The 27,437-nt window shown below is 61.7% G+C and overlaps 2 protein-coding genes across 2 annotated transcripts; both read left to right on the top strand.

The window, feature by feature from the left end:
* The first annotated feature begins 406 nt into the window (after window positions 1–406).
* LOC124522889 (adhesion G protein-coupled receptor L1-like) lies at window positions 407–8,005 on the top strand. The gene is made up of 5 exons (XM_047094566.1): window positions 407–476; window positions 3,414–3,627; window positions 5,302–5,499; window positions 6,738–6,847; window positions 7,956–8,005. The coding sequence occupies exons 1-5, from the start codon at window positions 407–409 to the stop codon at window positions 8,003–8,005; spliced, it is 642 nt and encodes a 213-aa protein (XP_046950522.1).
* Window positions 8,006–14,054: 6,049 nt separating this feature from the next.
* ADGRL1 (adhesion G protein-coupled receptor L1) lies at window positions 14,055–26,299 on the top strand. Its single transcript, XM_047095077.1, has 19 exons — window positions 14,055–14,926; window positions 15,721–16,035; window positions 16,731–16,834; window positions 17,139–17,324; window positions 17,647–17,685; window positions 17,878–18,061; window positions 18,234–18,356; window positions 18,841–19,055; window positions 19,354–19,524; window positions 19,973–20,182; window positions 20,278–20,498; window positions 20,707–20,773; window positions 21,209–21,300; window positions 21,856–22,024; window positions 23,427–23,555; window positions 23,741–23,837; window positions 23,930–24,058; window positions 24,232–24,249; window positions 24,667–26,299. Exons 1-19 carry the CDS (start codon window positions 14,092–14,094, stop codon window positions 25,407–25,409), a joined length of 4,047 nt encoding a protein of 1,348 aa, XP_046951033.1. The 5' UTR covers window positions 14,055–14,091; the 3' UTR covers window positions 25,410–26,299.
* The last annotated feature ends 1,138 nt before the right edge of the window (window positions 26,300–27,437 follow it).

Here is a 27,437-nt window from a genome sequence, read left to right as displayed (position 1 = left end):
GTTCGTCCAGGAGGTTCCCTTTGGTTCAAGGTGCCCAGATGGGCGGGTCTGGCTGCCGGGGGTGGGGGTGAGGGTGGGCAGTGGAGTTAGCAGTGTAAGACAGAGGTTCCAGGGGGCCGGTCAGCCTCTGGCCCAAGGGTGCGGCTTCAGTCAGACACAGCTGGCTCGAGAGAGGTCCCTTGACCGGCCCGTCTGGGGACTCTGGGGTGGAAGGCCTCGGCCACCGGCAAGGAGAGGGGACCAGCCCAAGCGCACCTCCTCCTGCGTCTGCTGGGGCCTCGCTCCCGCCTCACTCTCCCTCTTCTCCCCAGGCTGGTGGGCCAGGCCGTGGTGCCCACCTGCTGATGCGGGGCAAGGCCCCCCGCACAGGACACTGAGAGCCCCGGACCCGCCCCTGGCCGCCGCCATGGCCCGCCTGGCCGCTGTGCTGTGGAGTCTCTGCATCACCGCCGTCCTGGTCACCTCGGCCACCCAAGGTAGGTGCCGCTGGGGCTGGGGAGGGGCCAGCCTCCGGAATGCAGCTGGGCGGGCAGATGACAAGGTGCAGGACCTCCCAGCCACTTGGCAAAGCACCGCAGTCCCCACCTCGCTCCAGACCTCAGCGGAACGAAGCCGGAGGAGGACTTGGTAATTGCACCCCCTGGCACCACGGAGGGCTCCCCGGACCAGCCCCTCACCCCCAAAGCCCGGGGAAGCCGGGGGTCCTAGAACCTGGGACGCGGGCTGTGGCCTCCTGGGACCAGGACGGGCCTTCCTGGTGAGCCGCTACTCCTCTGTCTTGCGTGTGTGGCTTTCTCTGTGATTACATCTCGGAGGCCCTCACTGGGAAGAAGGCTTAATTAAAGCATGCCCGCTGACGTTTATTTAAAAACAACTAATTACCCGGCTCGGCCCTATGCCGGCCCCAGGATCCTGCACATGCGACAATTAGTGCCCCGAGCCTGCCCGCCCATCTTCACCAATTACTCAATTATGGTCCCCGTGGCAGGCCTAGGCGGGGGCAAGGGCAGGGCAAGGGGAGAGGCAGAAAGCAGGGGCCCGCTGGCCTTGTCCCTAGCCCGGGGGCCTGCCCCCAGCCGGCACCCCCTCAGCGCTGTCTGGAGAGCACTGTTGGCACACTTTGTGCCCCAGGGTCCCCTCCTGGAGCCCAATACTCCAGAAAGCCACAAAGGTGGAGGGGGCCTTACTCAGCCAGGCCCCAGGGCCTTGGCACCGCTCCGGCCAGCTGGCACCCTCTGCTCCCCTGATGCCCACGTTCTCTGCCCGTCCGGGTCCTGCCCCACAGCCCCAGCTGGGCCGGGAGGGGCCGCTCCCACCCCCAGACCCATCTGAGCCAGCCTCCACCCCCGGCCTCCCTCCCGGGCCCGGGAAGGACTAAAATTAGCTGTGAAAGCAGATGGTGCTAGAGGAACACATGTAATACTTTCCCCCGAGTGAGACTCAACTCACCCCAAAAAACCCCGGGGGCCTAGCTGCCATCCCCCTCGGGCCTCCCACCCGACGCTGGAAGGACAGGTCTCTGAAAGGCACTGCCGCCCTCGTGCACCGGTTTTCTCCTGACCCACGAGCCACAGTCCCCACATCGGGCCCGTGGGTCACTCCGTGCATCCACGCCTCCCTCCAGCCCCTGGCGAGGCCTGGCGGAGCCCAGCGTCTGAGTAGGTGGCTGCCCCGGCAGGTGGCGGCCACGCGGAGCCCACTCTGTCCCGCAGAGTCTGGCTGCTTCGGTAATCCCACCGGTGGTGCGACTCAGCACCCGCCGCCTCGCCACATACCGCTTGCCCTTGTCGCAGCCCCTCAGCGGTGCCTTGAGGCGGGAGCGGCGGCTCCTCGGAGAAGGATCTGGGGCCACGGAGGTGGTCCGTTACTGGGCCAGGCCGTCAGCCGGGGATTTAAACCCCCTGGGTCCTCACACGGCACAGGATGGGCAAGGACGTGTGACAGTGCGACCCCACGGGGAGCTGACCCTCCCCGCACAGGGCACCGCGCTCAGTGCTTCCTTCAGGAACATTCTCTAGTGCACCGAGTCCTCGAAGTACGTTCCTGGGCTGTCAGTGCCCATCTTGCAGGTCGGAACCTGAGGCCCGAGGAGGCTAAAGCTGTGGCTGTCCGAACTGAGCACGTGTCGGGACCATTGGTGGGCACACAGGTCCGAGGCTCCTGGTATCACCCCCGACATCCTGATACAGCAGGCCTGGGCGGGGGGGGGCAGAATCTGCCTTCTTAAGCAGCCACCACGGGACGTCGGTGCCACCGACCCCCAGGCCATGCCGTGAGAGGCTCTGGCCCATCAGCCGAGAAGTGACAAAGCCAGGCTCGGCGGTGTCCTCCCCGACAGGAGAGCACTTCCTCCCACACCATCTCTCCTGTTTGCGTGGCGCGGTGCGAGGTTAGGGGAGCGCCCAAGACCTCCCTCACTTCCGACTCCAACTGCAAGTTCGGGAGTTCCTTAGACCACCCTCAGACATGATGATTCACTAGAAGCGTATTCCAGAATGCTGTCGTGCTCACGGTGACAGCTTCTTACAGCCGACGGATGCAGAGGAAATCCGCCAAAGGAAGCGGTGTGTGGGGCAGCGTCCGGGAAGTTTCCGTGCCCAGGGCTCGCGGTTCGCCCCCTCCCCACGGAGTGGTCACGCGTGCTGTGCGACAACACGCATGGTGCCCTGCCAACGTGGGACGCTCCCCGGGCCCCGCTGTCCAGAGCCTTCACTGGGGCTCAGTCATGTAGATGCGGGGGACCCCCCGCAGCACTGGCCTCAGTCTCCCACCCTTCCAGAGGTCCACTGACACCCCAAAACTCCCACCCTAGATCACGTCCTTACTGTGCTCTTTTGCTAGGCCTGCTGTAACAACGTACCGCAGAACTTGGTGGCTTGAAACAGCAGAAGTTTATTGTCTTGCGGTTTCTAGAGGCTTTAAGTTCAAGATCAAGTTGTCAGGGGGGCTGGCTCCTTCCAAGGGCCGTGAGGGAAGGAGCTGTTCCCGCTCTTTCCTGGGCTCGTGGCTGGCTGTCTTCCCTCTGTCTCTGTGTCCACATTTCCCCTCTTGATAAAGACAGTGGTCATACTGGGGCAGGGCCTACCTTAACAGGCTCGGCTCATCTTAACTTGATGGCCTGTTTCAAATTTGGTCACATCCTGAGGTACGAGGGAGGAGGACGGGAGGACACAACTCAGCCCAAAACAGTGCAGACTGTCTGACCTGGCCCGAGGCCCCCAGGTCAACAAAGACACTCATCGGGCGGGACGCTCCGGGTGCTTGGAGGCACTTCCCCAGGAGCCGAGGGGAGAGGCCTCACTACGCGGCTGGGCACGTTGGGAAGCCCGTTTTGCAGATGAAAGAACTGAGGTTCCTGGATGCAGCCCAAGCTGGAGGTGGGACCTCCTCAGCAGGGTCTTCCCTCCCCGTAGGCCTGAGCCGGGCTGGGCTCCCGTTCGGGCTGATGCGCCGGGAGCTGGCGTGCGAAGGCTATCCCATCGAGCTGCGGTGCCCAGGCAGCGACGTCATCATGGTGGAGAACGCCAACTATGGGCGCACAGACGACAAGATCTGTGACGCCGACCCTTTCCAGATGGAGAATGTGCAGTGCTACCTGCCTGATGCCTTCAAGATCATGTCACAGAGGTGAGAGGCCCTGGCCCCACCGGGCTTCTGGGAGGAGGGGTGGGGACAGTCCCTGGGGTCCCTGGATAAACACCCCCCTGGTCAAGGCACCCTGTCCACGCCTTCAGTCCTCCTTCCATGCGTTCCGCACCGGTTTCCTGAGCACCTACTAGGTGCCAGGTCCCGTGCAAACAGCCGGTAAGACCCGGCCCGTCTTCCCACCAGCCTCCAGAAGCCCATCCCGAGACTAGTCGGGGGGGAAGGGGCAGTCTTGCAGTGTAAACGCAAGAGCAGGACAGGGTGAAGGTGTCACAGGCTCCGAGGGAGAGCCCAGAGGTCACTCAGGCTTCCCCAAGGAGGTGAAGCCTGAACACAGATGACAGAAGCACACGTGAGTGTAAGAGAAAGCGAGTGCTTGAGTGTGCAAGGCTGTGTGTGAGTGTGACAGGTCTGCCAAAGCCTTTCTCACACCTGCTGCAGAAGTCCAGTTAGAGCTGGTCGGCTCCTGCTTCAAACCACGCCCACACTTGACCACTGCTTCCGTGGCCACAGCTCCCCCTGGGGTTGCCTTGTCTCGCCCGCTGCCGTCTGTTTCCCCCGCCCCGCAGCAGCCAGAGGGTACCTGTGAGTACCCACCTCACTCAGAGCGAAAGCCAGTCTTCCCCGAGGCCCACGAGGCCCTGCGCTCTGTGCCTTGTGCCCCTCTCCCAGCCCTCACCCTCTCCACGCGCCCCCTCGCTCACTCGGCTCCGGCTGCCCTGCCCGCTCCTGACATACATCAGGCATCGTCTGCCACGGGCCTCCTCTGGGTCTTGGCACTGGCTGTTCCCCCTGCCGGGAATGCTGTTCCCTGACACCCGCACGGCTCCTCCCTCCCCTCCTCCGTAGATTTTCTCACCTAATGCTCCTCTTGGTGAGGCCCGTTTGACCACCCTAAGATCACTGCCCCCACCCCACTTCCTAGCTCCTTCCCTGCTTTATCTTCTAGCCCTGACCTCTAGCCACAGTTCTGTAGAACAGAATAGTTCCCTCTGTTATTGTGTTCGTTTTGTCTTTGCCCCATGGGGACAGGGCGTTGTGTCTGTCACTGCTGTCCCCAGCCAGATACAGAGGCATTCACTGAGTTTTTGCTAAATGCCCGAGAGGGCATAAGGTTCACTCCAGGATCCAGAGCACAGAACTGAAGAAGGGGAGGAGGGCTGGGGCCAGCTCGGCAGCCTCTTGAATGTTGGCAGAAGATTCTAGAATAAGTCATGGGGCGGGGTCACTGAGAGCCTCCAGAGACTTTTGGGCAGGGCATGGGCGCGGGCAGGTGGCTCTGACCGGTGGGCCAGGCTGGAGCCACCTCGTTCCCTCCCTCCCACCTTTTCTCTCTCAAACGTGCACCCCCTCCAGCGGTCCTGCCCCCCCTTCCCTCTCTGACACCCTGCATGGTGTCAACCTTGGCTTAGGCTGCGCCCCATCCTCCTTGGGGATCCCTTTCCTCCCACCTCCCGCCTCCAAGTTTCTCACTGCCCACTTCATTCGTTCAGCGCCGGCCTCGGCGTCTGTGGTGTTCTCCCCGGCCCGGTTCCGGTGTCCGCGGGTTCTCACTTCCAAAAGTGGGGACGCTGTGCGGTGTGGTTACTGGGGCCCGGGGAGCGAGAGGCTGTTGCTCTGCCCTCTTGAAACCTGGAGGCTCCTCGAACTGCTTAGGGCTGACAGCCCCCGGAGCAAGTACAGTGGCCTAAACAAGACGGGAGGCGAGAAGGCCACCCGCCTCCCGCTGTCTCGGTGCCTCCCTGCACCCATCCCGTTTGAAGGCCACCGTGGGCCCTTTGCCACCTCCCGGGCACGGCCAGCTGCAGGGGGAGGCTGGGACCTGCGGTCTCCGGCCCCTTTCTCTTCCGGACAGTGAGGTGACGTTCACGTATCGCCGTCCGTCATCTTAAAGCAGACAATTCAGTGCTATTTAATACGTGCGCCACCACCCCTGTCTGGTTCCGGAACATCTCCATACCCCCGAAGGGCAACCCCATCCAGTCACTGCCCCCCCCACCCCCAGCCACTCGACACCACCTGCTTTCTGTCTCTCTGGATTTGCCTGCTCCGGACGTTTCATAGAGAGAGAATCTGAGACGTGGCCTCTTGGGTCTGACTTCTTTTGCTCAGTACAGCGTTGCCGGGGTTCAGCCACACGGTGGCGCACCGGACCTTTTTTCTTTTTATTTTTATGGCCAAATAATGTTCCACGGCACGGACCGACCACATTTGGCTCATCCGTTCATCCGTCAGCGGACAGTGGGGCTGTTCCCCCACTTTGGCTCTCGCGACAGTGGTCCTGCCGTGAACGTACAAGCAGTTGTTTGAGCGCCCGCTTCCGGGTCTTTGGGAACACGGCTAGTAGGGGTGCAGTTGCCGGGTCCTGGGCAACCCTCTCCTTAACCTTCCGAGGCCAGTGGTCTGTGTTTTGAGCCAGGGGGATGAGGTGGGTGGGAGTGAGCAGATTCGTTAGTTAATGACCTTGGTTGGAGAGACAGCAGAAGAGAAACCTCGTTTTGTCGTTAGGGAGTCCCCTCATGTGCTAGCTGGGCTCCCGGGCAGTGGGTGGGGACTCCCGAGTCCCCTCGGGGAACTGAGAGGGGCTTCCGCACGAGGCCGAGAGACTGCCCGTGTCCTACCTGCACGTGGTCACAGCGGCGCCGTCCAAAGGCCGAGACACGTACGCCTAAGACGTGGCCTGAGGTGGACGCAGACAGGCGCCGTGAGCGTCTCGTTAGCAGCACTTTGGTGGAGACGCCCCCTCGTCCCCGCACGTGTGGCCTCGCGTCTTATGGTCAATTCGGGAAAAACGCCAAGGATGTAACGGCGGGCATGACCCTCCGATGGGATGAAAATGGCGAAGGGCAGCCGGGGAAGCAGTTTCTGGGGCGCAGCTCTGGCCCAGCCCTGAGGCTGAGAACAGAAGAAACCTGTGTGGTGAGAAAGACAGAGCAGGCAGGAAACGGGACACGATGCCCACACAAGGCCGCCGGCCCTGGTCGCCAGTTTCTTCTCAGCCTGGGGGGGGCGCGTTCCTCTCCCGGCCCTAGATGCCGCACCCCCCCCAGTTCTAGGCCTGTCTTATCTCAGCTCCTTGTCTCTTCTCTCAGGTGTAACAACCGCACCCAGTGCGTGGTGGTTGCCGGCTCTGACGCCTTTCCCGACCCCTGTCCTGGGACCTACAAGTACCTGGAGGTGCAGTACGACTGTGTCCCCTACAGTGAGTCATCTTGTTCCTTGTGCGGACACGGGCCCTTCCCCCTCCCAGAAGCAAGCGAGGAGGAGACACCTTGACTTACACACACACACACACACACACACGCACGCACAGGGCCAAGTCGGGACCAGGTACTTGGGGGACAGCCGGGCCTGCTCCCTCCCTCACACATTTTCTTCTCCCAGCCCCTCTGTCCACACTCGGTACCTGCCCCACCCCCACTCCCACCCTCACAGACTTTGTCCCCATCCCCAGGGCACCTTCCCCACCTCTTGTTACTCTGGCCCATTAGCCCTGCTCCTGCACATGCCCCTCGCTCACTTCACACTTCAAGGCCAGAACTCTGGCCGGTGCACTTATCAGTCTCCTTTTCCCTGGGCCTGGGCCTTGCTGCCCTCCAGCCTCTCTGCCTCCTTCCTCCTCTCACATCTCTTCCTTTCCTGACCCCCCCTTACACGCCTGCTCTTCCCTCTCACTCACTCCATTTCCTTTCTCAACTTCCTCTCCTCTTTCTCGTCGCCCTCACTTCTCACATACTCCTAGTCCTGCCCCTTCCCAGTCCTGGAAGCTGGACTCCAAACCCATAGAGAGGCAGACCACCGTCTGAGGCCTGGCGGCAGATCTGGTTCGAAGGACTAGGGGCATCTTCCTCAGCTACTATCTCTTGGTTAGTTTGCCCATTACCATGGTAGCACTTCCTGTCTGCAAGGGAAGTGCTGCCATGTTGGACTAGAGTGGCCCCCCCCCCCCCCTGCCCAGGAAGCCTGAGGAGGGTGATCTGGGGAGCCAGGGGCCTGGCTTTCTTGCCTCTGGCCAAAGGGAGCAAACAAAGACAGGGTCTCTCCTCCTCAGCGCTCTGCTCTTAACGTGGCCCTTCTTTCCTGCCCTCACTCTCCCTTCCCTTCTCCCCATCATCCATTCCCCTCCTCTCCCTGCCAGCTTCATGTAGCCAACCTGGAGGTAGGGCCTCCGGGCAGATGGGGGAGGAGGCAGGGCCACCAGAGTGTCAGAGAGTGGGGGGCAGGGGCAGGGGAGCAGGAGGCCCTGTGACTCTCCCTCCTCTGCCCTCCCACCCCAGCCGTCCCCCTCAACCTTTGATTTCTCCTCGCAGGTGATGGCGTACAGGCCGGGGGAAACAGGATCACCTATGTGCTTCCATAACCTTCTTTTACTCCTCACCCTTTCCTTTCAGCAACGGAGGCCTCCAGCCGCCACCTGAGGGGGACGCCCATCTATCTTTGAAGCCTCCCCACAGCACTGGGGACACTGCCCATCCGCCCCCGTGGCTGGGGCAGCAGGGAAGGAAGGCGGGAGGCTGGGAGCATTGCACAGCAGGGAAATCAGGCTGGGTTTGCGGCTCAGCCTGGTTCTTGGATTTTCTGACTCTGAAACTTGAGCACGTGACTTAACTTCTCTGAGCTGCGGCCAAAGGAGGCGAGAGTCCAGGAGACGGTCGGTGTGTGTGAAACGCCTGACCCGAGGCTGGCCGCAGAGCTGGCTCCCTGTGGCAGGTGCGGGTGTAAACTCCCCCAGGGCAGAGGCTTCGTCTTCATGCCCCAGCGCCCAGACCCGAGCCTGGTTCAGGATGTGCTCAGCAAGGGTTCGGGTGCCCTTCCGAGCCAGCTTAGCCTGCACCTTCGTCTGTGATGGCGGGAGGGGCCCCTTCCCAGGGATGCGGCCAGCAGTAGACAGAATGTGGGTGAAGCGCCTCGTGCGCCCCGCGCCATAGGTGTCAGAGAAACGGTGCCCGCTTCTGCCGGCTGCTCCGTGGCCTCAGTTGTGTCGTTTCACTTCACTGAGCCTCAGCTTCCCCATCCGCAGACAGGGCTCTTGAAAAACTACCTGGGAAGTTCCCAGCACAGCTCCTGGCACTTAGTCGCTTACCAAGTGCTAGGTACTTGGTAGTCGTTGCTTCTGTTGTGGCCACTTGTAGCGATTTTTACCAGTTAACATTACTGCCGTTGGTAATCAAAACCAAAAGTAATGACCAGTGACGAACACAGCTCCTCCTGAGGTAGGTGAGATAAAGGGCAGGAAAAGAAGACCTTGATCCAAGTCGAGTCCAAAGCAAGTGCACGCCACGTGGGTGAAGAAGCAGGAAAACAGTTACGCAGCATAGGGAGGAAAGAGGCCTACGGGCCTCCTGAAGCTGACCGCCCCCCGGCCCCCGAGGGTGGGCCAGGGGGCACGGCCCCCAGAGACCTGGATGGCCCAAGCGTGGGCAGCTCCGGCCTGGGGGAGAGAGCTAGCCTGAGCCCCGGGGGAGGCAGGACGCGCAGGGAATATGTCTGGGACACGTGGGGCCGTGTGTGCCCTCGACAGGCAGGACCCAGGGGTGTGGGGGTGTAGCTCCTGGTTCCAGAAGAAGCGGGGACTGCAGTTAACAAGGTGAGGGTAGCTAGGCCAGAGAACAGGAAGGCGGGCACTCCCTCGTCCCGCGATGTTCCTGTTCGCTGAGCACTTCCTGTGTGCCAGGCCCTGGATGAGGCGCTGGGAAGGAAGCCAAACACTCCCCTGGGGACTCCCTGCTTGTGCCTGTAGAGAGGCGGCAGGGGAGCAAGGCCCCGGCCAGAAGTTCCTGAGGGGCCAGGGACACAGAGCCTGAAGGGGGAGCAGCCTGGGCAGCCATCTGGCCCCGGGCTTCAGAGGCTGGGGTGACCCCAGTGCTGGTGCGGGCGAGTCAGGGGTGGGTGTAGGGGCCACCGTGGGGAGGGGGCAGTGGGTGTGTGGGACTCCCCCCCACCACACACACACACACACACACACACACACATCCAGACAGGCCCGACTAACGCTGGATTTGCCTTGCAGCTGAGCACATTCTAACCGTGCCCCTTCCTCCCCTAGGTGCGCCCGCCCACCGGGCAGCAGACAGGGAGCTCCTGGCTCCCGGGCCCCCGGGGGTGGGGGGGCTGGGCAGACAAACGGAGCCACAGGCTTGCCCCGGGGGAGCTGGGGAGCGTGGGAGCGTGTCTGTGCCCCCACCTGCTGTCTGTGATGTTCCCCCACCCCAGCCTCTTCCTTCTCTGCCTCTGTCTCCCCCACCCGGCTCTCCGAGGCCCAGGGGCTCTGCCTGTCTGCCTCTCCGTCACTCTGTGTTCCACTCTGCCGCCCTCTCTCTCTGTGTTGGCTTCTTCTGGGTTGCGAGGGCTTGGGGGAGCTCGGCTGGACTCTAGCACGGCCAGCACAGAAAGGGAAGGAGCTCAGCATGCTCTCAGCTGGGGGCGCCCAGGCCCCTGGAGGCACTGAACCCCCTCCCCCTGGGCCCCTGGTTCTAGCAGGAGGGCAGCAGGCAGGGTGTGAGGGGACCCGTGTGGCTCTTCCCCACCCCCTCGCCCCTGGTGCTCCCCTAACCAGAGCCTACCTTCCAGCTGAAGCTACCCCCTCCCCGACCCCCACTGCACCGAGGGTGCTCCCACCCATCTGAGGGCTCCGTCCACCTGCCTGTTTGTACACCCCCCCCCCCCGTGTCTCTCTTGGTCTCTGTCCTCGCGTGTCTCCCCCTCCCTGTGACTGTCTCCCCCGACACCCTCCCCAGAGGAAGGGACTTGGGGGCGGGGGCTGAGCTGATGCTACGTTTCGGGGTTGGGGAACCAGGATGAGGAAAGAAAGGAAAAGGGGGCATGTTGCCAGATAAGAAACGAAAGCAATTTAATCTTTTTTTTTCTCTTTTTTTTCTTGCACATTTTTTTTCAATTTGTTTTCTCTCTCTCTTCCGATGCTTAAAGTAGAAGTGGAGCAGAAAGGTAAACGCACTGTTACCAATGCTAACCCCTAACTCACACTTTGTTCTTACCTGTACCATACTTATGTGACCCGCCCTCCCCTCTCAGCCCCTTCTTCTCCCCACCCCCCACCCCGGGTGTCCTCCCGGTGGGGCCAGCCCTGGTGCCGCCACGGGCGACTCCACCCTCCAGACACCCGAGGAAGCTCCTCTCTGAGCACGGGCAGGACCTTCTGTCTCTCTCTCTCTCTCTTTCTCTTTCTCTCTCTGCCTCTTTTTCTCTCTTTCTGTCTCTCCCTGTCCCTCCTCCCTCGTCCCAGCCCTTGCAGGGGGGACCTGGCCTTCTCTCATACTTATTTTGCCTCCTTCAGGAGAAGTGTGTAAGCATCCAGGGCGGGAGGGGAGGGAGGGACCCCCTTGTCTGGCTCCCAGCTGGGGGCAGAGTGCATCGGGTCTCTCTCCTTTTCTTCCTGCCCCAACTTTTGTAACACGTGTCTGGCTCAGGGGAGGCGGGATGGAGGGGACACCTTTGTTTTCCTTTGGGGGAGCAGATTCCTTCTATCTCTCGGGCTCCTGGTGGCATAAGTTCCTTCTGGTTTGGCGTTTCCAAGGCCCAGAGCTGTTTTGGAGCACGGAGCACCAGTTTCCCCCACCCCCAACCCCCATCCTTGACCAGCCGGGGGCCCAGCCCTGGGGAGGGATGTCAGCTGTCCCCAGCCCTGGGAGGGCAGTCTGCCAAATTGGGGGGGAAGGGGTGGGGGTGGGCCTCGCTGTGGGGGGGAGCGCGGGGTGGGGGAACGTTTTCTCTGGTTCTGAAACACTTGCAAAGCTGCAGTCAGGGTTTCTTCTGGGCTGTTTTGGTTAGAGGACCAGGGAGAGGGGGGTTGGGGGAGGTACAGGCCTGGTCTGGGGACTTCCGTGAGCACCGTAATTTCTTGCAGGGTTAACCTTCAGCAGGGGAAGGGGAAAACTCCAAGGTGGGGTGGAGCTCTCTGGCCTTTGGTGTTGGGGGGGGGGTGGGGGGGGGCACACTGCCGCCGAAGAACTTCGAGGGTGGGTGGGATATTGGAGATGGCCCAGCGCTCCCCTGAATTTTGGGGGGAAATGACAGCTTTGAGGTTGGCCGCGGGCGAGCCATCCTTTCGGGGTTGCTTTTCGCCTTGAAATTACGGTGGTCTGTGGAGCATCCCTTTGAGGAAGGTGGGGCGGGGTCCCTCCGAGCTGCTCCCCTCCCCCTGCCCTCCCCCACCTCAGAGAGGCCTGGGCACCCAGCCCAGGCCCCCCGACCCTCACTGCCCCGCCACTCTCTCCCTCTCTCTCCCTGAGACACTCTTCTTACAGGCCCGGTGGTGGTTTGGACCCTGCAACCCTGGATCTTTTCTCTTCAAGGGGGGGGGGGGGGTGGGGGGGGGGGGAGGGGGGAGGGAAGAGGAGGTGTTGGGAGCTTGGTGCTGGGGAGGGGTCCTTGCTGTCAAAGGCCCCAGGCAGACCCTTCCTCATCTTCTCCCCCTTCCCCGGGGTCACCTCTAACCACGTTTTCCTCCTCCACACCCTTCTGACCAGGTCAGGCTCTGAGGCCTCCCACCGCCCCCCCCCCACACACACAGACACATCTGCTCAGGGGCCACAGAGCTGGCAGGGGTCCTGGCTTGGGGAGAGGGGAGACCTGGGCACAGAGGAAGCTGGAGGCCAGGTGTGCGGGACACAGGGCGCAGGCCAACCCCTCAGGGCACTGGGGACAAGGAGATGGTGGAGCCCTAGGGCGCAAGCCAGGATCCCTCTGGTCCCTGCTGACGTCTGTGTCCCAGGCTCCCCTCCCCCTCCTAAAACAGGGTGTGCTCCTGGCTGCTTTGTGCCCGGGGACCCTCGGGCCAAGCCGTCCCTGATGCTGTGAAGGGAGGGCTGGACATCCCCCCCACCCAAGCCTGGTGAAGAGGCTGGACGTGGGGGAGTGAGGAGTGGCGCCTGTCCAAGACCCTCTTGCCACCGGGGCTGCCCCCCAAGCCCGCACCAGGTCCCAGCCCTCCCTGTTCCCCCTGGGGCCAGCTGCTTTGGTGACAGGCCAAGCAGGAGCAGAGAATTCACTGCAAACCCTCACCCTGGCCTGTGTGTGGGTTCGGCCAGCAGGGAGGTGAGAGGGAGGCCCGGCCATCCTGGAGGGAGGGGCGTCTGGACATCCCCACTCCTGAGTCCAGACCCCTACCGGGTCGGTGAGGGGAGGCTAGGAGTAGGTGGCACCGGGGTGTGACGGGGCAAGGGTGGGCAGGCCAGCGGCGGCCAACGAGATGCAGTTGAGGTTTTCCTCCTTTTCAGGGAATGGGGGGGTGGGGCGGGGCCCCCCACCTTTCTGACATCAGCGGTGCCTTGGTCCCTCCTCCCGAGCCGGGGATGGTCGCAGGTAAATCGGGGTCCGGGGCAGGGGAGGGGGCGGGCCGGCTGGGGCGGGCTGGGTCTTTATCCTAGCTCCTGGTTCCCTCCCTTGCCCCCTCTGAGCTGGACCTGGGACTGCCCCCCCGAGGGACCCTCAGTCGGGCCTGGGCCTTGGAGTGAATTCTCTGCTCACCCCTCTCTCCTCGCCAGCACTAACCCTTTCTTCCCAGGTGGTCTCCAGCGTGCCTCCCTTGGAGCCAGGACCTCGCCGAGGCCCCCCCCCACCTTGTCTCTCTTCCCTCCACGCAGCTCTCCTTTCCCCTCCCCAACTCTCCCGGGAAGCCCCCTCCTTTCCCATGTCCCCCAACCTCCCCCACCCCTGTGCACCAGTGTCAGTGTCTGCTGCTGAACAAACCCCATGAGAGACCTTGCCGGCTGGGGGCAGGGCGGGGCACCATCAGGGAGGGGCTGGATTTTTCCAAAAACCTTTCCTCACCTGCTGATTTTGTGGGTACTGGGTGGGGGGTGGGGGCACAGGCTGCATCGGGAACCCTGGGTGCCTCCTCCACCCTGGAATAGGGGGGCACTCCTGACACCCACTGTGGGTACGGAAACATCACTCTACCTTGCAATTTTTGCGGGGGGTTGGGGGAGAGGGGAGAAAGAGTTAAAAAAAAAAAAATCTGTCCTGGTGTGGTTGGTGAAGGATGGGACCCTCGACCCATAGCTCTTCCGTAGGAGGCTGTGACAATGGTAAAGGAGCAGGGCACGGAGTCCCTGGAGCCTCAAAGCCACCAGTGGCTGCAGTGAGGAGATCTTTCCGCCCCCACTTAAGGCACACGAAGACGACTCTGGGAGGGCTCTTGCCAAACCCTTTATCCCCAGCCTGTGGGGTCTCTAGCAGCCAGGGAAGGAGAGGGGTACCACCACCCCACACACTAACCCTGCTCTTAATGGCCTCCAGGGTTGACCTCTCCAGGGAGAGGGGCAGCTGGGCAGGGCAGGGGTCCCAGCCCGGAAACCCCCTTCCCATCACCAGCCCTACCAAGCAACCGTGACTGCAGCAGCAGGAGGGGACAGCCTGGCTACCCAGGCCGCGTGACCAACTTGCCTCTCTCTCTCCCCCTCCCTCGCCTCTGCGCCTCCTCTCCCCATGTCTTCCCCGCCCTCCCATCCGCCCGGCCCAGTCTTCGTGTGCCCAGGGACCCTGCAGAAGGTGTTGGAGCCCACCTCCACGCACGAGTCGGAACACCAGTCTGGCGCCTGGTGCAAGGACCCGCTGCAGGCGGGCGACCGTATCTACGTCATGCCCTGGATCCCCTACCGCACGGACACGCTGACCGAGTACGCCTCGTGGGAGGACTACGTGGCCGCGCGCCACACCACCACCTACCGCCTGCCCAACCGCGTGGACGGCACGGGTTTCGTGGTCTACGATGGCGCCGTCTTCTACAACAAGGAGCGCACGCGCAACATCGTCAAGTACGACCTGCGCACGCGCATCAAGAGCGGGGAGACGGTCATCAACACCGCCAACTACCACGACACCTCGCCCTACCGCTGGGGGGGCAAGACCGACATCGACCTAGCTGTGGACGAGAACGGGCTGTGGGTCATTTACGCCACCGAGGGCAACAACGGGCGCCTGGTGGTGAGCCAGCTCAACCCCTACACGCTGCGTTTCGAGGGCACGTGGGAGACCGGCTACGACAAGCGCTCGGCGTCCAACGCCTTCATGGTGTGCGGGGTCCTGTACGTGCTGCGTTCCGTGTACGTGGACGACGACAGCGAGGCGGCGGGCAACCGCGTGGACTACGCCTTCAACACCAACGCCAACCGCGAGGAGCCCGTGAGCCTGGCCTTCCCCAACCCCTACCAGTTCGTCTCCTCCGTGGACTACAACCCTCGCGACAACCAGCTTTACGTCTGGAACAACTATTTTGTGGTGCGCTACAGCCTGGAGTTCGGGCCGCCCGACCCCAGTGCGGGTAGGCTTGGCTGCCCTGGGCTCTGCCTCCTTGGTTGCTTGGCGTGGGGTGGGGGTATACTGCGTGCTGAGAGCGGGGAGGTCAAAGCCAAATAGCATGGGACAGAGGCTGGTCTCAGCCTCTCAGTTCGTCGTCACGGCTTATGGGGCGGGGATCGTTCCTGCCTTTTTACGTAAGGTGCAGAAACTGAAGCATTGGGAGGGTAGTAGGGGCGTGCTTCTCTGCCGGTCTATATCCAGGGCTCTGTGCTCCTAACCACTAAGTCACCCCCTCCGCCTGGCCCAGGGGCCTGGGCACTTTGGGCCCAAAATCTTGGGTGAAAGCCTGGGGTCAGTAAAGACGCCAGGACTGAGTGTCCCTGGGCAGTCTCATTTTGCTCTCTCAGCTGCCCTCAGCCAGCTCTGAGCAGCCCCAGGGAGCCCCATCTAATCCAACCTCATTGGCAAAATGGGGATCTGAGGCCTCCACCAGGATTCGGCCACGTCACAGAGGCCGGAGAGTGGAACGGGGATGGCAGGTGGCTGTGTTGTGACATCCTCTTCCTGGCCTGCGCTCTCTGGTTGCTCTCTCACACAGCAGGGTACACTCAAGTGGATTTTTACTGCCTTTTGATGTTTCTGGTGGTCTTGGGGGTAGAGAGAGGCCAGGGGAAATCTCCCAGACCCAGTGGGGACCAGGACATCCTCCCACTTTAGGGAACATGCTAGAATGCCAGAGACCCCGTGCCTGGGCACACCACGGCAGGACCCCGGGCACAGGGGTGACTCTGCCTTGGATACCCTCTTCGCTTCCAGGCCCAGCCACTTCCCCACCTGTCAGCACGACCACCACAGCCCGACCCACACCCCTCACCAGCACGGCCTCGCCCGCAGCCACCACCCCGCTCCGCCGGGTGCCCCTCACCACACACCCTGTGGGTGCCATCAACCAGCTGGGACCTGACCTGCCTCCAGCCACAGCCCCAGCTCCCAGCACCCGGCGGCCCCCAGCCCCCAACCTGCACGTGTCCCCAGAGCTCTTCTGTGAACCTAGAGAGGTGCGGCGGGTCCAGTGGCCGGCCACCCAGCAGGGCATGCTGGTGGAGAGGCCCTGCCCCAAGGGGACCCGAGGTGAGTACAGAGGCTGCGGCCGCCTCACTGTGGCTGGCCTGGGGAGTGGCCAAATCTGGTCTGGCCGGGGAAGGGGTCGGGAACGTGTCCGCCACTCAGCTTGGCCCAGGCCCACTCCCTTGTGCACGTTCCATGCCCAAGCATGGGCTTTCTGAGGACAGGGGTCACGCCTGACCTCTGCAGCTGTGCTCTCAGGGCACAGGAGCAGCTCAGTGAGTCCCCCTGCCCTGTCCCCTCTTGCAGTGCCGGGCAGACCGTGAAGGGAGCCCACAGGAGGTGACTTGGGCCCTGGAGCAGCCAGTAGCAGCAGCACAGAGAGCAGCTCGAGTGCCCTGTGGCGGGGGGGAGGGGGCGGGGGGGGGACAGGACCCTGTGCTCCAAGTGGAGCGATCCAAGGGGAGGGTCTGAAGAGGCTTCAGGGAGAGGGAGGGCTTCCAAGATGGACTTTGCTAGAAAGTCCCATTTCTGGTGGGCAAAGATGGAAGGAGGAGGAACCAAGAGGGGGAGCTGAGAAGTGAGGGGTGGCTTACGTCACCTCAGAGTGATGTCTCTCTTGACTGTCCGGCCCTCCTCATGTCTGGTCTTCCGTGTTTCCTTCACCTACTTGTTCTCCTCTGTTATCTCTTTTCCCTGCTGTGGCCCCTTCTCCTCTCCTTCCCTGTGGCTCCCTTCTCTGTTCCTGTCTGTCCCTGCAGGAATTGCCTCCTTCCAGTGTCTACCAGCCCTGGGGCTCTGGAACCCCCGGGGCCCTGACCTCAGCAACTGCACCTCCCCCTGGGTCAACCAGGTGGCCCAGAAGGTACCAGCAGCAGCTGCCCCTTCCAGACTGGCACATTTGCTTGCACACTGGGCCCTGGGTGGCCGGGCACAAGGCGCACTGGGGGCAGTAGAGCAACTGGGGAGACAGGCCGGCAGGTCTGGGAGCCAGGACTGTGTGGGGTCCCCTCCCTGGCCTACTGCGGGAACAGAGACGGATGGGGAGGGCAGAGGCCAGAGAGAGAGGGAGGAGAGGGGCCAAGCAGGCTGGGCATGTTAAAAGGGAACATGCGGGAAGCAGGATGGTCTCTGAGGTAGCCGGGGGCCCCTACTCCCACCTCACACAGATCAAGAGCGGGGAGAATGCAGCCAACATTGCCAGTGAGCTAGCCCGTCACACCCGAGGCTCCATCTATGCGGGTGACGTGTCCTCCTCCGTGAAGCTGATGGAGCAGCTGCTGGATATTCTGGACGCCCAGCTGCAGGCCTTGCGGCCCATCGAGCGCGAGTCAGCTGGCAAGAACTACAACAAGGTGGGGCGTGGCAGTGGGGCCAACAGGGTGGGGCAGTGCCCTGAGGGTTCAAGAAGAGCCAGCCTGGTACCTCCACGCTGGACTGCCACCCATGGTGGTCAGAGAGGACCGGTCCTAGGCATGTTGGATCTTCCTCTCGAGTTGCCCTGGATGGTCCTTAGGGTTGGGGGTCCCTTAGGAATAGGTCTTGCTCGTGGCCCAGCCCTGGGTCGGTAACAGCTGCGGAAGAGCAACCTATCTGGGGCCCGGATGTGTCAGCCTGGGGGGCTGGGCGGGGGGGGGGGGAGGAGGGAAATGACAGCGCCTCTCTCTCTTTTCCCAGATGCACAAGAGGGAGAGAACCTGCAAAGACTACATCAAGGTGAGGCCCAGAGGGCTCCTGCTGGCCAAGGCCGAGCAGCAGGGGAGGGAGAGCTGGTGAGACAGCCCTCATGGCTTCTGGGCACGCCCCAGGCAGCACTGGGGCGGGAGGCTGAGAGAAGGGATGCAGCGCCCAGCCCAAGGAACTGGAGGACATGGGGGGAATCACAATGCCACCCCCTCGCCTGTGTAGGCTGTGGTAGAGACAGTGGACAACCTGCTGCGGCCAGAGGCTCTGGAATCCTGGAAGGACATGAACGCTACGGAGCAGGTGCACACAGCCACCATGCTCTTGGATGTCCTGGAGGAGGGTGCCTTCCTGCTGGCCGACAATGTCAGGGAGCCCGCCCGCTTCCTGGCTGCCAAGCAGAATGTGGGTGAGTGCTGCGGTCATGACCAGGGCAAGTTCAGGTGCAAATCTTGAACTGTGAGGGCTGCAGCCCAGAGACCACGGGGGATGCCCTGGCCTTGGGCCTCTTGCCATAGCTGGGCCTCTGGACTGGGGATAGACCGCAACCACATCTGTCCTGCCATCCCCTGTCCCCACAGTCCTGGAGGTGACAGTCCTCAACACCGAGGGCCAAGTGCAGGAGCTGGTGTTCCCCCAGGAGTACCCAAGCGAGAACTCCATCCAGCTGTCCGCCAATACCATCAAGCAGAACAGCCGCAACGGTCAGTGCCCAAACCCTGGGCTGGCATCCCTGCTTCACTGGCAAAAAACATCAGTTCTTAAATTTTAGTGGTTTTGAAGAATCCGAGAAAAGGGTGGGACCCACAACACATAAGACTGTCCTATATTCAAGCTAGCATAATATTTCAGGGGATTCGTGGAGTCCTCCCGCCCCCCCCCCCCAAAGCCCCACAGCACAGGAACTTTGCCGGGCTCACTCCTGTGTAAAAGCAGTCTACTCTCATAACTCAGGGAGGTCTGTCCCATTTGAGACTAAGGCTCAGAGAATGGGGATTTCCTCAAGGTAACACAGCAAATGAGGTGGGGCTGGGGACACGGCCCTGTCATTTGGAACCGTTTACAACTAACTGAACAATGGTACACAGAAGGGCTCCCCAAGCCCCCCTCACCTTGGCCACAGCCTGGCTCTGGAGGTCCTGCTGGCCGAGGACTGATGGCTCGCCCTGCCATGCCCATCGTCCCCAGGTGTAGTCAAAGTCGTTTTCATCCTCTACAACAACCTGGGTCTCTTCCTGTCCACTGAGAACGCCACAGTGAAGCTGGCAGGTGAAGCAGGTTCAGGTGGCCCAGGCGGCGCCTCCCTGGTGGTGAATTCACAGGTCATCGCAGCGTCCATCAACAAGGAGTCCAGTCGAGTCTTTCTCATGGACCCTGTCATCTTCACCGTGGCCCACCTGGAGGTGAGCTGAGTGAGGCATCCCCCTCCCTCTGTGGGGGTCCCACCACCTTCCATGTTCCCAGCCTGCATATTCTCCCCACTATGTGTTCACCCACCCCAAGAACAAATTACGATCCCTTTCTGGGACGCCGGTCCCCCGGCCTCCATCTCAACAGCTTGGGCCATTTGTCCCCGGAGACCCCAGACCGTCACCTGGAGCCCCGGCCCCTTTTCTCATGCTTGTCACCATCCCGGGAGCTGGGTGTGGGGGCCGGAACGGGATTCCCTGGACCTGACTTCCCGGCCGCACCACACGACAGGCCAAGAACCACTTCAATGCTAACTGCTCCTTCTGGAACTACTCGGAGCGTTCCATGCTGGGCTACTGGTCAACCCAGGGCTGCCGCCTGGTGGAGTCCAACAAGACCCACACCACGTGTGCCTGCAGCCACCTCACCAACTTCGCCGTGCTGATGGCCCACCACGAGATCGTAAGCTGGCTGGCGCTCCGCTCCTCTGGGCAGGCCCACCTGCTCTCCTGGCCTTGCATGGCAGAGAGAGCACTGCATGGACAGTGCAGGGAAGGCCAGCTTCGTGGGCATGTGGGCAGGAGGGGGGCCACCAGTCTTGCCTGGGGCATGAGGCCGTATGTCTGGTTCTTTCTGGTCACGGTCCCACCTTCTCCCTTCTCTGGAGAAGCAAGTCGGTGTCACCTTCGTCATCTCTCCACAAGCCTTCCAGAGCATGAGGAAGCGAGCGTGCCAGCCGCAGAAGGGTGGGGGCCGGCGAGCCGGCCAGGGGGCAGAAGGCCAGATGGGCAGCACTGGTGGTGCCCGTGACCTATGGCCTTGCTCGCCACTAGTACCTGGCTGAGCCCAGAGCGAGCCTGGCTACGCAAAGGCCACAGGTGCTGAGTGCCCCCCCCCCCCAATCCCCCAGTACCAGGGCCGCATCAATGAGCTGCTGTTGTCGGTCATCACCTGGGTGGGCATCGTGATCTCCCTCGTCTGCCTGGCCATCTGTATCTCTACCTTCTGCTTCTTGCGGGGGCTGCAGACCGACCGCAACACCATCCACAAGAACCTGTGTATCAACCTCTTCCTGGCTGAGCTGCTCTTCCTGGTCGGGATCGACAAGACTCAGTATGAGGTGGGCTGGGGCTCAGGGACAGAGGCAGGCGGGAGGAGAGGCGGCGCCGGCCTGGGTGGCTCCTCACCTGTGGTCCCCGTCCCTGCTGCCTCCAGATCGCCTGCCCCATCTTCGCTGGCTTGCTGCACTACTTCTTCCTGGCCGCCTTCTCCTGGCTGTGCCTGGAGGGTGTGCACCTCTATCTGCTGCTGGTGGAAGTGTTTGAGAGCGAGTACTCCCGTACCAAGTACTACTACTTGGGGGGCTACTGCTTCCCGGCACTGGTGGTGGGCATCGCGGCTGCCATCGACTACCGCAGCTATGGCACCGAGAAGGCGTGAGTGTTCCTCCTCCCACCCCCCACCCCCAAGTCTTTCCTCCTGCCTGGCTCTCTGCTCAGCAGTACCTCTTAGGCCAGGACCCTCAGGGCACTGGCCTCCCTCCTCCTGAGATCTAAGGCCACAGCAGAGTCCCTGGGGACTAGGATTGGGGAGGGGGGAGGGCTTTCCCGCCTCTTGTCTACCCCAGCCCCACTTCCTTTATAGCTGCTGGCTCCGAGTGGACAATTATTTCATCTGGAGCTTCATCGGGCCAGTCTCCTTTGTTATCGTGGTAAGTAGGAAGGTGGTACCCGCCAGTACCACGTCTCCGTTCTTCATGCAAGCTAGCCTTGACCCCTGAGCACCCCCCACTCCCCCCGAGCCTTGAGAGGGCTGGTTTGACCACCATCGAAACCGAGCAGCCAACCAAGAGGACAAGAGCATAGCAGGTCCGTAAAGCTCCAGCACCGAGGCCCATCCACCCAGGCACTGTGATTTGAGCCCCTGCCTGTGTCAGGTGTGGGCCCTGTCCTCCCAGCAGCAGGAGCCACGTTAACAGTTGTTACCAGTCAGCAGACACCTGAGCACAGGTACATTGGCAGACGCAGCCCTGAAGAAGGAGGGTTGAGACTAAGACTTGGCCAGGAGCTCACAATGGGAGGTGGAGGGACCCCTAGCCTAGCCAGTACCACGTGTAGCCTAGCCCCTCCCCTTGTCCCACCCCCAGGTGAACCTGGTGTTCCTCATGGTGACCCTGCACAAGATGATCCGGAGCTCATCTGTGCTCAAGCCCGACTCCAGTCGCCTCGACAACATTAAGTGAGCAACCCTTCTGCACACCCCTGCCCCTGATGTCTCCATACTGGGCCTGGCCTCTCCCAGGGCTTCCTAAAATGTGGTGCTCTCACTTTCAGTACCACACGATGTGATTTTAAGGACAAATGTGGTGTTTTATTGTGCCTGTTATATACCTACTTAATGAGTATTGGAAAACGCGGGATTTAACACATCTAACCTGTGCTCTTGGAGACACAGCTGGTTAGTGTAAGGCTAAGTGTAAAAGGTAAGTCCACCTCAAGGAAACTTACAGAGAAATAGGCAGCAAAAGACAGTTTAAGGGTCTGGAAACACGGACCAAAGGGTGAAGGCTAACAACTGACCTTTGCAAAACCCCAAACCCCGACCTCGGGCCCGGGCTGGTTGAAAGTACGGCTGTGCAGGCCATTCCCCCCAAGGCCCATGCATCCTAGGTGGGTCTTTGCAGACGGCATCGAGGCTCGCCTGAAGAGGGACACGCAACGCAGCAGGGCTACGGGGCAGGGTTTCTCCACTGTAAGGGACTTTGATATCCCTTCTCCCTCTCCCCCTCCCCAGATCCTGGGCCCTGGGGGCCATCGCGCTGCTCTTCCTGCTGGGTCTCACTTGGGCTTTCGGCCTGCTCTTCATCAATAAGGAGTCGGTGGTCATGGCCTATCTCTTCACCACTTTCAACGCCTTCCAGGGGGTCTTCATCTTTGTCTTTCACTGCGCCTTACAGAAGAAGGTGAGGTCAGGGCAGGGGTGCAAGTGCCTGCCTTCTGCAGTGGCACTGTGTCTGCTGTGAGGGGAGAGCAGGCTTGGGGTCAGGAAGGATTTAGGCAGGGGTGAAGATGGTTCTGGAAAAGAGCAAGATACGGCAACACGGGGGAGCAAGAAAGCAGGACAGGTCTGGGGAGCTGGGAGAGCACAGGGCAGGATTGTGACAGAGGACCAACCTCACCCCCACCCCCCCCCACCCCCCAGCGTGGGGCACAAATCAAGGGTGTAGGAGGGAGAGGACTGAGTACCACCCAGACAGAACGTTTCTACTTCAGTAGTTGGGAGATGAACTGTGAGTTTTGTGGTAACAGTTTCCTTTTCAAATGTGTGAAAATCTGAATCATGAAGAAATATATATATGAAGGAGATCACAGAAGCAGACGAGTGTGGAGAGGGCGTACAGGCAGTAAGCTCTAGACGAAAGTTGGGGAACCTGAACCAAGGTGTTTGTAGACTTCGTCTTCAAGGGAGTAGGGAGCCCCAGACAGTGGTGGGGGCAGGTGAAGCGGGGAAGGCTGAAGTAGGGGACAGAGGAAGCAGGGATCGCAAGATCGCTGCTGCAAGACCCTGGGGCCTGCGTTGGATACGCAGGGACAGTGTGACCCCCTTGCCGCCCCCGTGGCACACAGCCAAAGCCAACATCCTCGCACAGCCCCCCACTTCACGCACAGTGACAGCGACACCCTTACAGCAGCCGCAGGCTCGCGCATTCCTACCCGGGCCTCCCTCTCCTCCCCTCCAGCCATGCTCTCCTCTGCTTTCTCTCGAACACCTAGACACGGACCCTCCTCAGGGCTTGTCCCTGCTCCTCCCCACATATCCACAAGGTCTGCTGCCTTATTTCTTTCAGATCTTTGCTGAGAGGGCTCCTCAGGGAGGCTCCCCCTGGTCTATTTGAAATCACAGACCCCCACTACACCCCCAACCCACAGCACGGCCCAACCCCCTTCCCAGTCATAGTTGTCTATTTGAAATCACAGACCCCCACTACACCCCCAACCCACAGCACGGCCCAACCCCCTTCCCAGTCATAGTTGTCTGTACAGCACCTGACACCATCAAACATCCCACACGACATGCCGACGTTTGCATCTACGTGTGTCTCTGTCTACCACGGTACTAGCTCTCAGAGGTAGAGCCGTGGGTCTGATTTGTTCTATGCCATTCCTGGGGCCTAAACTCTCCCTGGCACACGGCACATGCTCATTAAAGATCTGTCGTGTGAACAAATGAGAAACCCAGCAGTGGCTGTGGAGAAAGGAGGTTGGGCCTGAGCAGCAAGAGAGGCTGGCTGGCCGTGGTGGGACGGGAGACGGAGAGGCTCACGGGGCACCCGCTGCCAGCTCCCTGTCCTCCTCCCCACCCAGGTGCACAAGGAGTACAGCAAGTGCCTGCGTCACTCCTACTGCTGCATCCGTTCCCCCCCCGGGGGCGCTCACGGCTCACTGAAGACCTCAGCCATGCGGAGCAACACCCGCTACTACACAGGGACCCAGGTATCTGGGCCGGGGCCAGGGCACCAGGCAGGGCTCCCTGGGGCTGAGTGTTGCACCCACAAGCCCGAGAGGCAAGGCAGCACTCAGCCCGGGTCCCTGGTGGTGCTCGTCAGGCGAGTGACCTCAGAAAGATCCTGGAGGGTGGGCGCCCCGGGGGCCCCCTCACGTCCAGGCTATGTCCCCAGAGCCGAATCCGGAGGATGTGGAACGACACCGTGAGGAAACAGACGGAGTCCTCCTTCATGGCAGGCGACATCAACAGTACCCCCACCCTGAACAGAGGTGAGACAGCATCCCTTGCCCTTCACTTTATCCCTCAAGGTTCTTAGATCAGTGTCTCTGGGCCACCTTGTGACCTCTGACGTCCTGGACAGGTACCATGGGGAACCACCTGCTGACCAACCCCGTGCTACAGCCCCGTGGGGGCACCAGCCCCTACAACACCCTCATTGCTGAGTCGGTGGGCTTCAATCCCTCCTCGCCCCCTGTCTTCAACTCCCCAGGTGAGAGCACCCCAGTACAGGAAGAGATCAGCAGCTCAGGTCGGGGAGTGTGAGGTCTGCATCCCAAGGGTCTCTGCTTGGGGCATCCTCATGCTTCCTGAACTGGAGCCTGGGCTTGACTTCCCAAGCACACTCTCACCTTCTCTCTTTTCTCTCCTCGCTGGCACCTGCAGGGAGCTACCGGGAACCCAGTAAGTGTGACTTGCCTGGTAATGTTTCTGAGGCTGGGAGGAAAATGTGATGGTGGCCTCCTGGGATGACCTCACTCAGGGAGAACTCAGGGTGCCCCCCAACCCCCCCCCCATACAGCCGGAGGGGGTTATATTTGGCTCTCAGGTAGGCAGTGAAGGTGAGGAGTGTCAGAGCACAGGAAATGGAACCGGTCACACAGAACTCTTCACATAGCCTCTACCTGAGAGGGGACCCGGAGAGAACTGGTCCCCACCCCCTTCCCCAAACCTGCTGCTGGGCTGGCGTCCCCTCTGCCAGTGAGAAAGAATGGGAATGGGAGAGCTCAGCCCAGGGGGAAGCAGGCACCCCCTCTCCTGTGTGCCCATGCCCCTGTCGCCGCCCATGCGCCTCCTGAGCCGATCCCCTTTTGCCTGCAGAGCACCCTCTGGGAGGCCGGGAAGCCTGTGGCATGGACACACTGCCCCTCAATGGCAACTTCAACAACAGTTACTCCTTGCGAAGTGGGGATTTCCCTCCAGGGGATGGGGCCTCCGAGCCACCGCGAGGCCGGAACCTGGCCGACGCTGCCGCCTTCGAGAAGATGATCATCTCAGAGCTGGTACACAACAACCTGCGGGGCGGCAGCAGCGGGGCCAAGGGCCCTCCACCACCCGAACCCCCCGTGCCACCTGTGCCAGGGGGCGGTGGCGAGGAAGAAGCAGGCGGGCCCGGGGGTGCTGACCGGGCAGAGATCGAACTTCTCTACAAGGCCCTGGAGGAGCCGCTGCTGCTGCCCCGGGCCCAGTCGGTGCTGTACCAGAGCGATCTGGATGAGTCGGAGAGCTGCACTGCGGAGGATGGGGCCACCAGCCGGCCCCTCTCCTCCCCTCCGGGCCGGGACTCCCTCTATGCCAGCGGGGCCAACCTGCGGGACTCGCCCTCCTACCCGGACAGCAGCCCCGAGGGGCCCAGCGAGGCCCTCCCACCACCCCCGCCTGCGCCCCCCGGTCCCCCTGAAATCTACTACACCTCGCGCCCACCGGCCCTGGTGGCCCGGAACCCCCTGCAGGGCTACTACCAGGTGCGGCGGCCCAGCCACGAGGGCTACCTGGCAGCCCCAGGCCTCGAGGGGCCAGGGCCCGACGGGGATGGGCAGATGCAGCTGGTCACCAGTCTCTGAGGGACCTCACGGACCAGGGGCTGGTGGCCCAGGCCAGGGAGGGAACCCTGGGTGGGGCTCTGGTGGGAGAGGGAGACTCATGGAGGCAGTGGCTGGTGGGCCACTCTCTCCAAGTACCCGTCGGCCGTGGGCCCTCTAGGCCCCTCAGGAGTTCTGCCATGGGGGCCTGTGGTGCAGGGTTCACAGACAGGGTTTCCTACCGGCCACGTGCACCAGCTCGAATTGGGGGAAGTGCAGTGAGGAGAAGCCAAGAGGTCCCCAAGGGAGTAAGGAAGGAGAAATTGGATGGGTGCAGCCCACTCTCTACTTCCCCCTCTCCCCTACCTTCCTACCCCCTGGAGGGAAACGAGGGCTTTGGTTTCCTTGGGCCAAGGGCCCTGCTGAATGGAACCCGTCCGCTGCTCCTCTCTCTGCACCTGGAAATGCTGCCAGCTGCACCAGGAAGGAGCAGTGGGAGCAGACAGACAGGTTCCTCCTGCACTAGTTCCCTGCTCCTTGGAGACTGGGGCCTCTGGCCCAAGAGAAGGCCCCAGGGCAGGCGGAACGGGCAGTTGTGGCTGCTGGTTTAAAGGTGGAACTTTCTCTGAAGCTCCTTCCCTCCTCTGCTCTTCATCCTTGCCTCCCCAGCAAGCCTGCCCATCAGCCTCCTCAAGTGCACCCAGTGACCCCCTCCCTTGGGGTGACTCCTGATGAAGCACAACTCCCCGCAGGGCCCCCAGCCCACAGGGGTGGCCATATTTGGGCAGTTCCCAGTCCTGTGGGCTCGGCTAACTGGGGAGCAGATTTTGGGTCTGGATCTCCCTGGGGAGTGGGTCCTGGGCTTGGATCTTTCCCTAGGGGGCCATCTTACCCCTTCCTCTCTCCTCCTCCTCCCCCATTGCTGTAAATATTTCAACGAAATGAAAAAGACAAAAAAAAAAAAAAGACAAAAAAAAAAAAAAAAAAAGGAAAGAAAATCTCATCACTTGAAGCCACCGGGAGCCTGTGGCCCAGCCAGCCCGGGGCTTTCTCCGGAGCAGAGTGGCGCCGCCGGGCCCTGGCAGCCAGGACTTCTCCGTGTATGTGTGCATCCCCAGCCGGGGTGGGCGGGCCGCCAGAGCAGCTTTTTACAATCCAGAGACAGAAAACAAAATCTAGAAGCAACAGCGAAACAAAGAACCTGTTTCCTTCCCGGCACTGTTTCTGTCGCCTCTTTCCCTGCTCCGCCTGTCCCTGGCCTCAGTCAGCCCTCCTGGGGCGTGTACCTCACTGCCTGCCCCAGGACCGGGGCCTGTCTCCCCCTCCCCTCCCCACTGGCCCGGGGGAGACACCCTCACACCCAAAGATGCTTTTGCCAAGATGGCTGCGCTGTCCCTTTGAGTTCCTGCTTCTTGTATATTGCTTCTGGGACTCTGGGCCGAGGAAGAAGGGACTGATTTCCCACCTAGAGAGGTTGATGGGGGAAGGAAAGTGGAGGCAGCAAGTGGTGGGTGTGACCGGGAGGCTAGGAGTGGTGAAGTTGTCTTCTCTCTTGAGGGGGGTGAGGAGGGTATGCAAAGGTGAGAGATCACCTTCCCTCCCCTACACCCTCCTGCAGGGGACACAGAGCCAAGTACCAGGGCCTGCAGTCAGGACACCTTTGTATTGGGGGCTCTACCCCCAACCTATAGACTCTGGAAGCTTCAGGCTGGGGATGTCTCCTGAGTACCTCTTCCAGCACCCTCCTCCCCAGCCTCTCACCCTGGCCTCCCCTGCCCCAACTCTTTGAGGGTAGGGTAGTCCCATTGCCACACTAGCCCAGCCCTATCATTGCCATTCTCCCAGGGGTGGCCCTCCACCCCTATTCTGGCCCCCTTCTTGTCTCTTTTGCCCCTCTCTCTTTTCTCACAAGTGCCATGAGTTTTCAAACATCTTCGGGTCTCAGCCTGCTGCTGCCATAAACTTCTTTGGGTTAAGGGGGCGGGGGTGGGGGGGAAGGCTCTAGGGAGGAACTAGGAGAAAGGGACAGGTAGGTGGCTGGAGGAACCCTTTTTGCTGCTAGAAAGTCCC

The sequence above is a fragment of the Lynx rufus genome, unplaced genomic scaffold (genome assembly GCF_022079265.1).
Source record: "Lynx rufus isolate CCGP_SWC_20201006 ecotype Redwood Valley unplaced genomic scaffold, mLynRuf1.p SCAF_4, whole genome shotgun sequence".
Lineage (NCBI taxonomy): Eukaryota > Metazoa > Chordata > Mammalia > Carnivora > Felidae > Lynx > Lynx rufus.
Note: the sequence above shows the minus strand (reverse complement) of the source record. Positions and strands in the feature narration are given on the sequence as shown.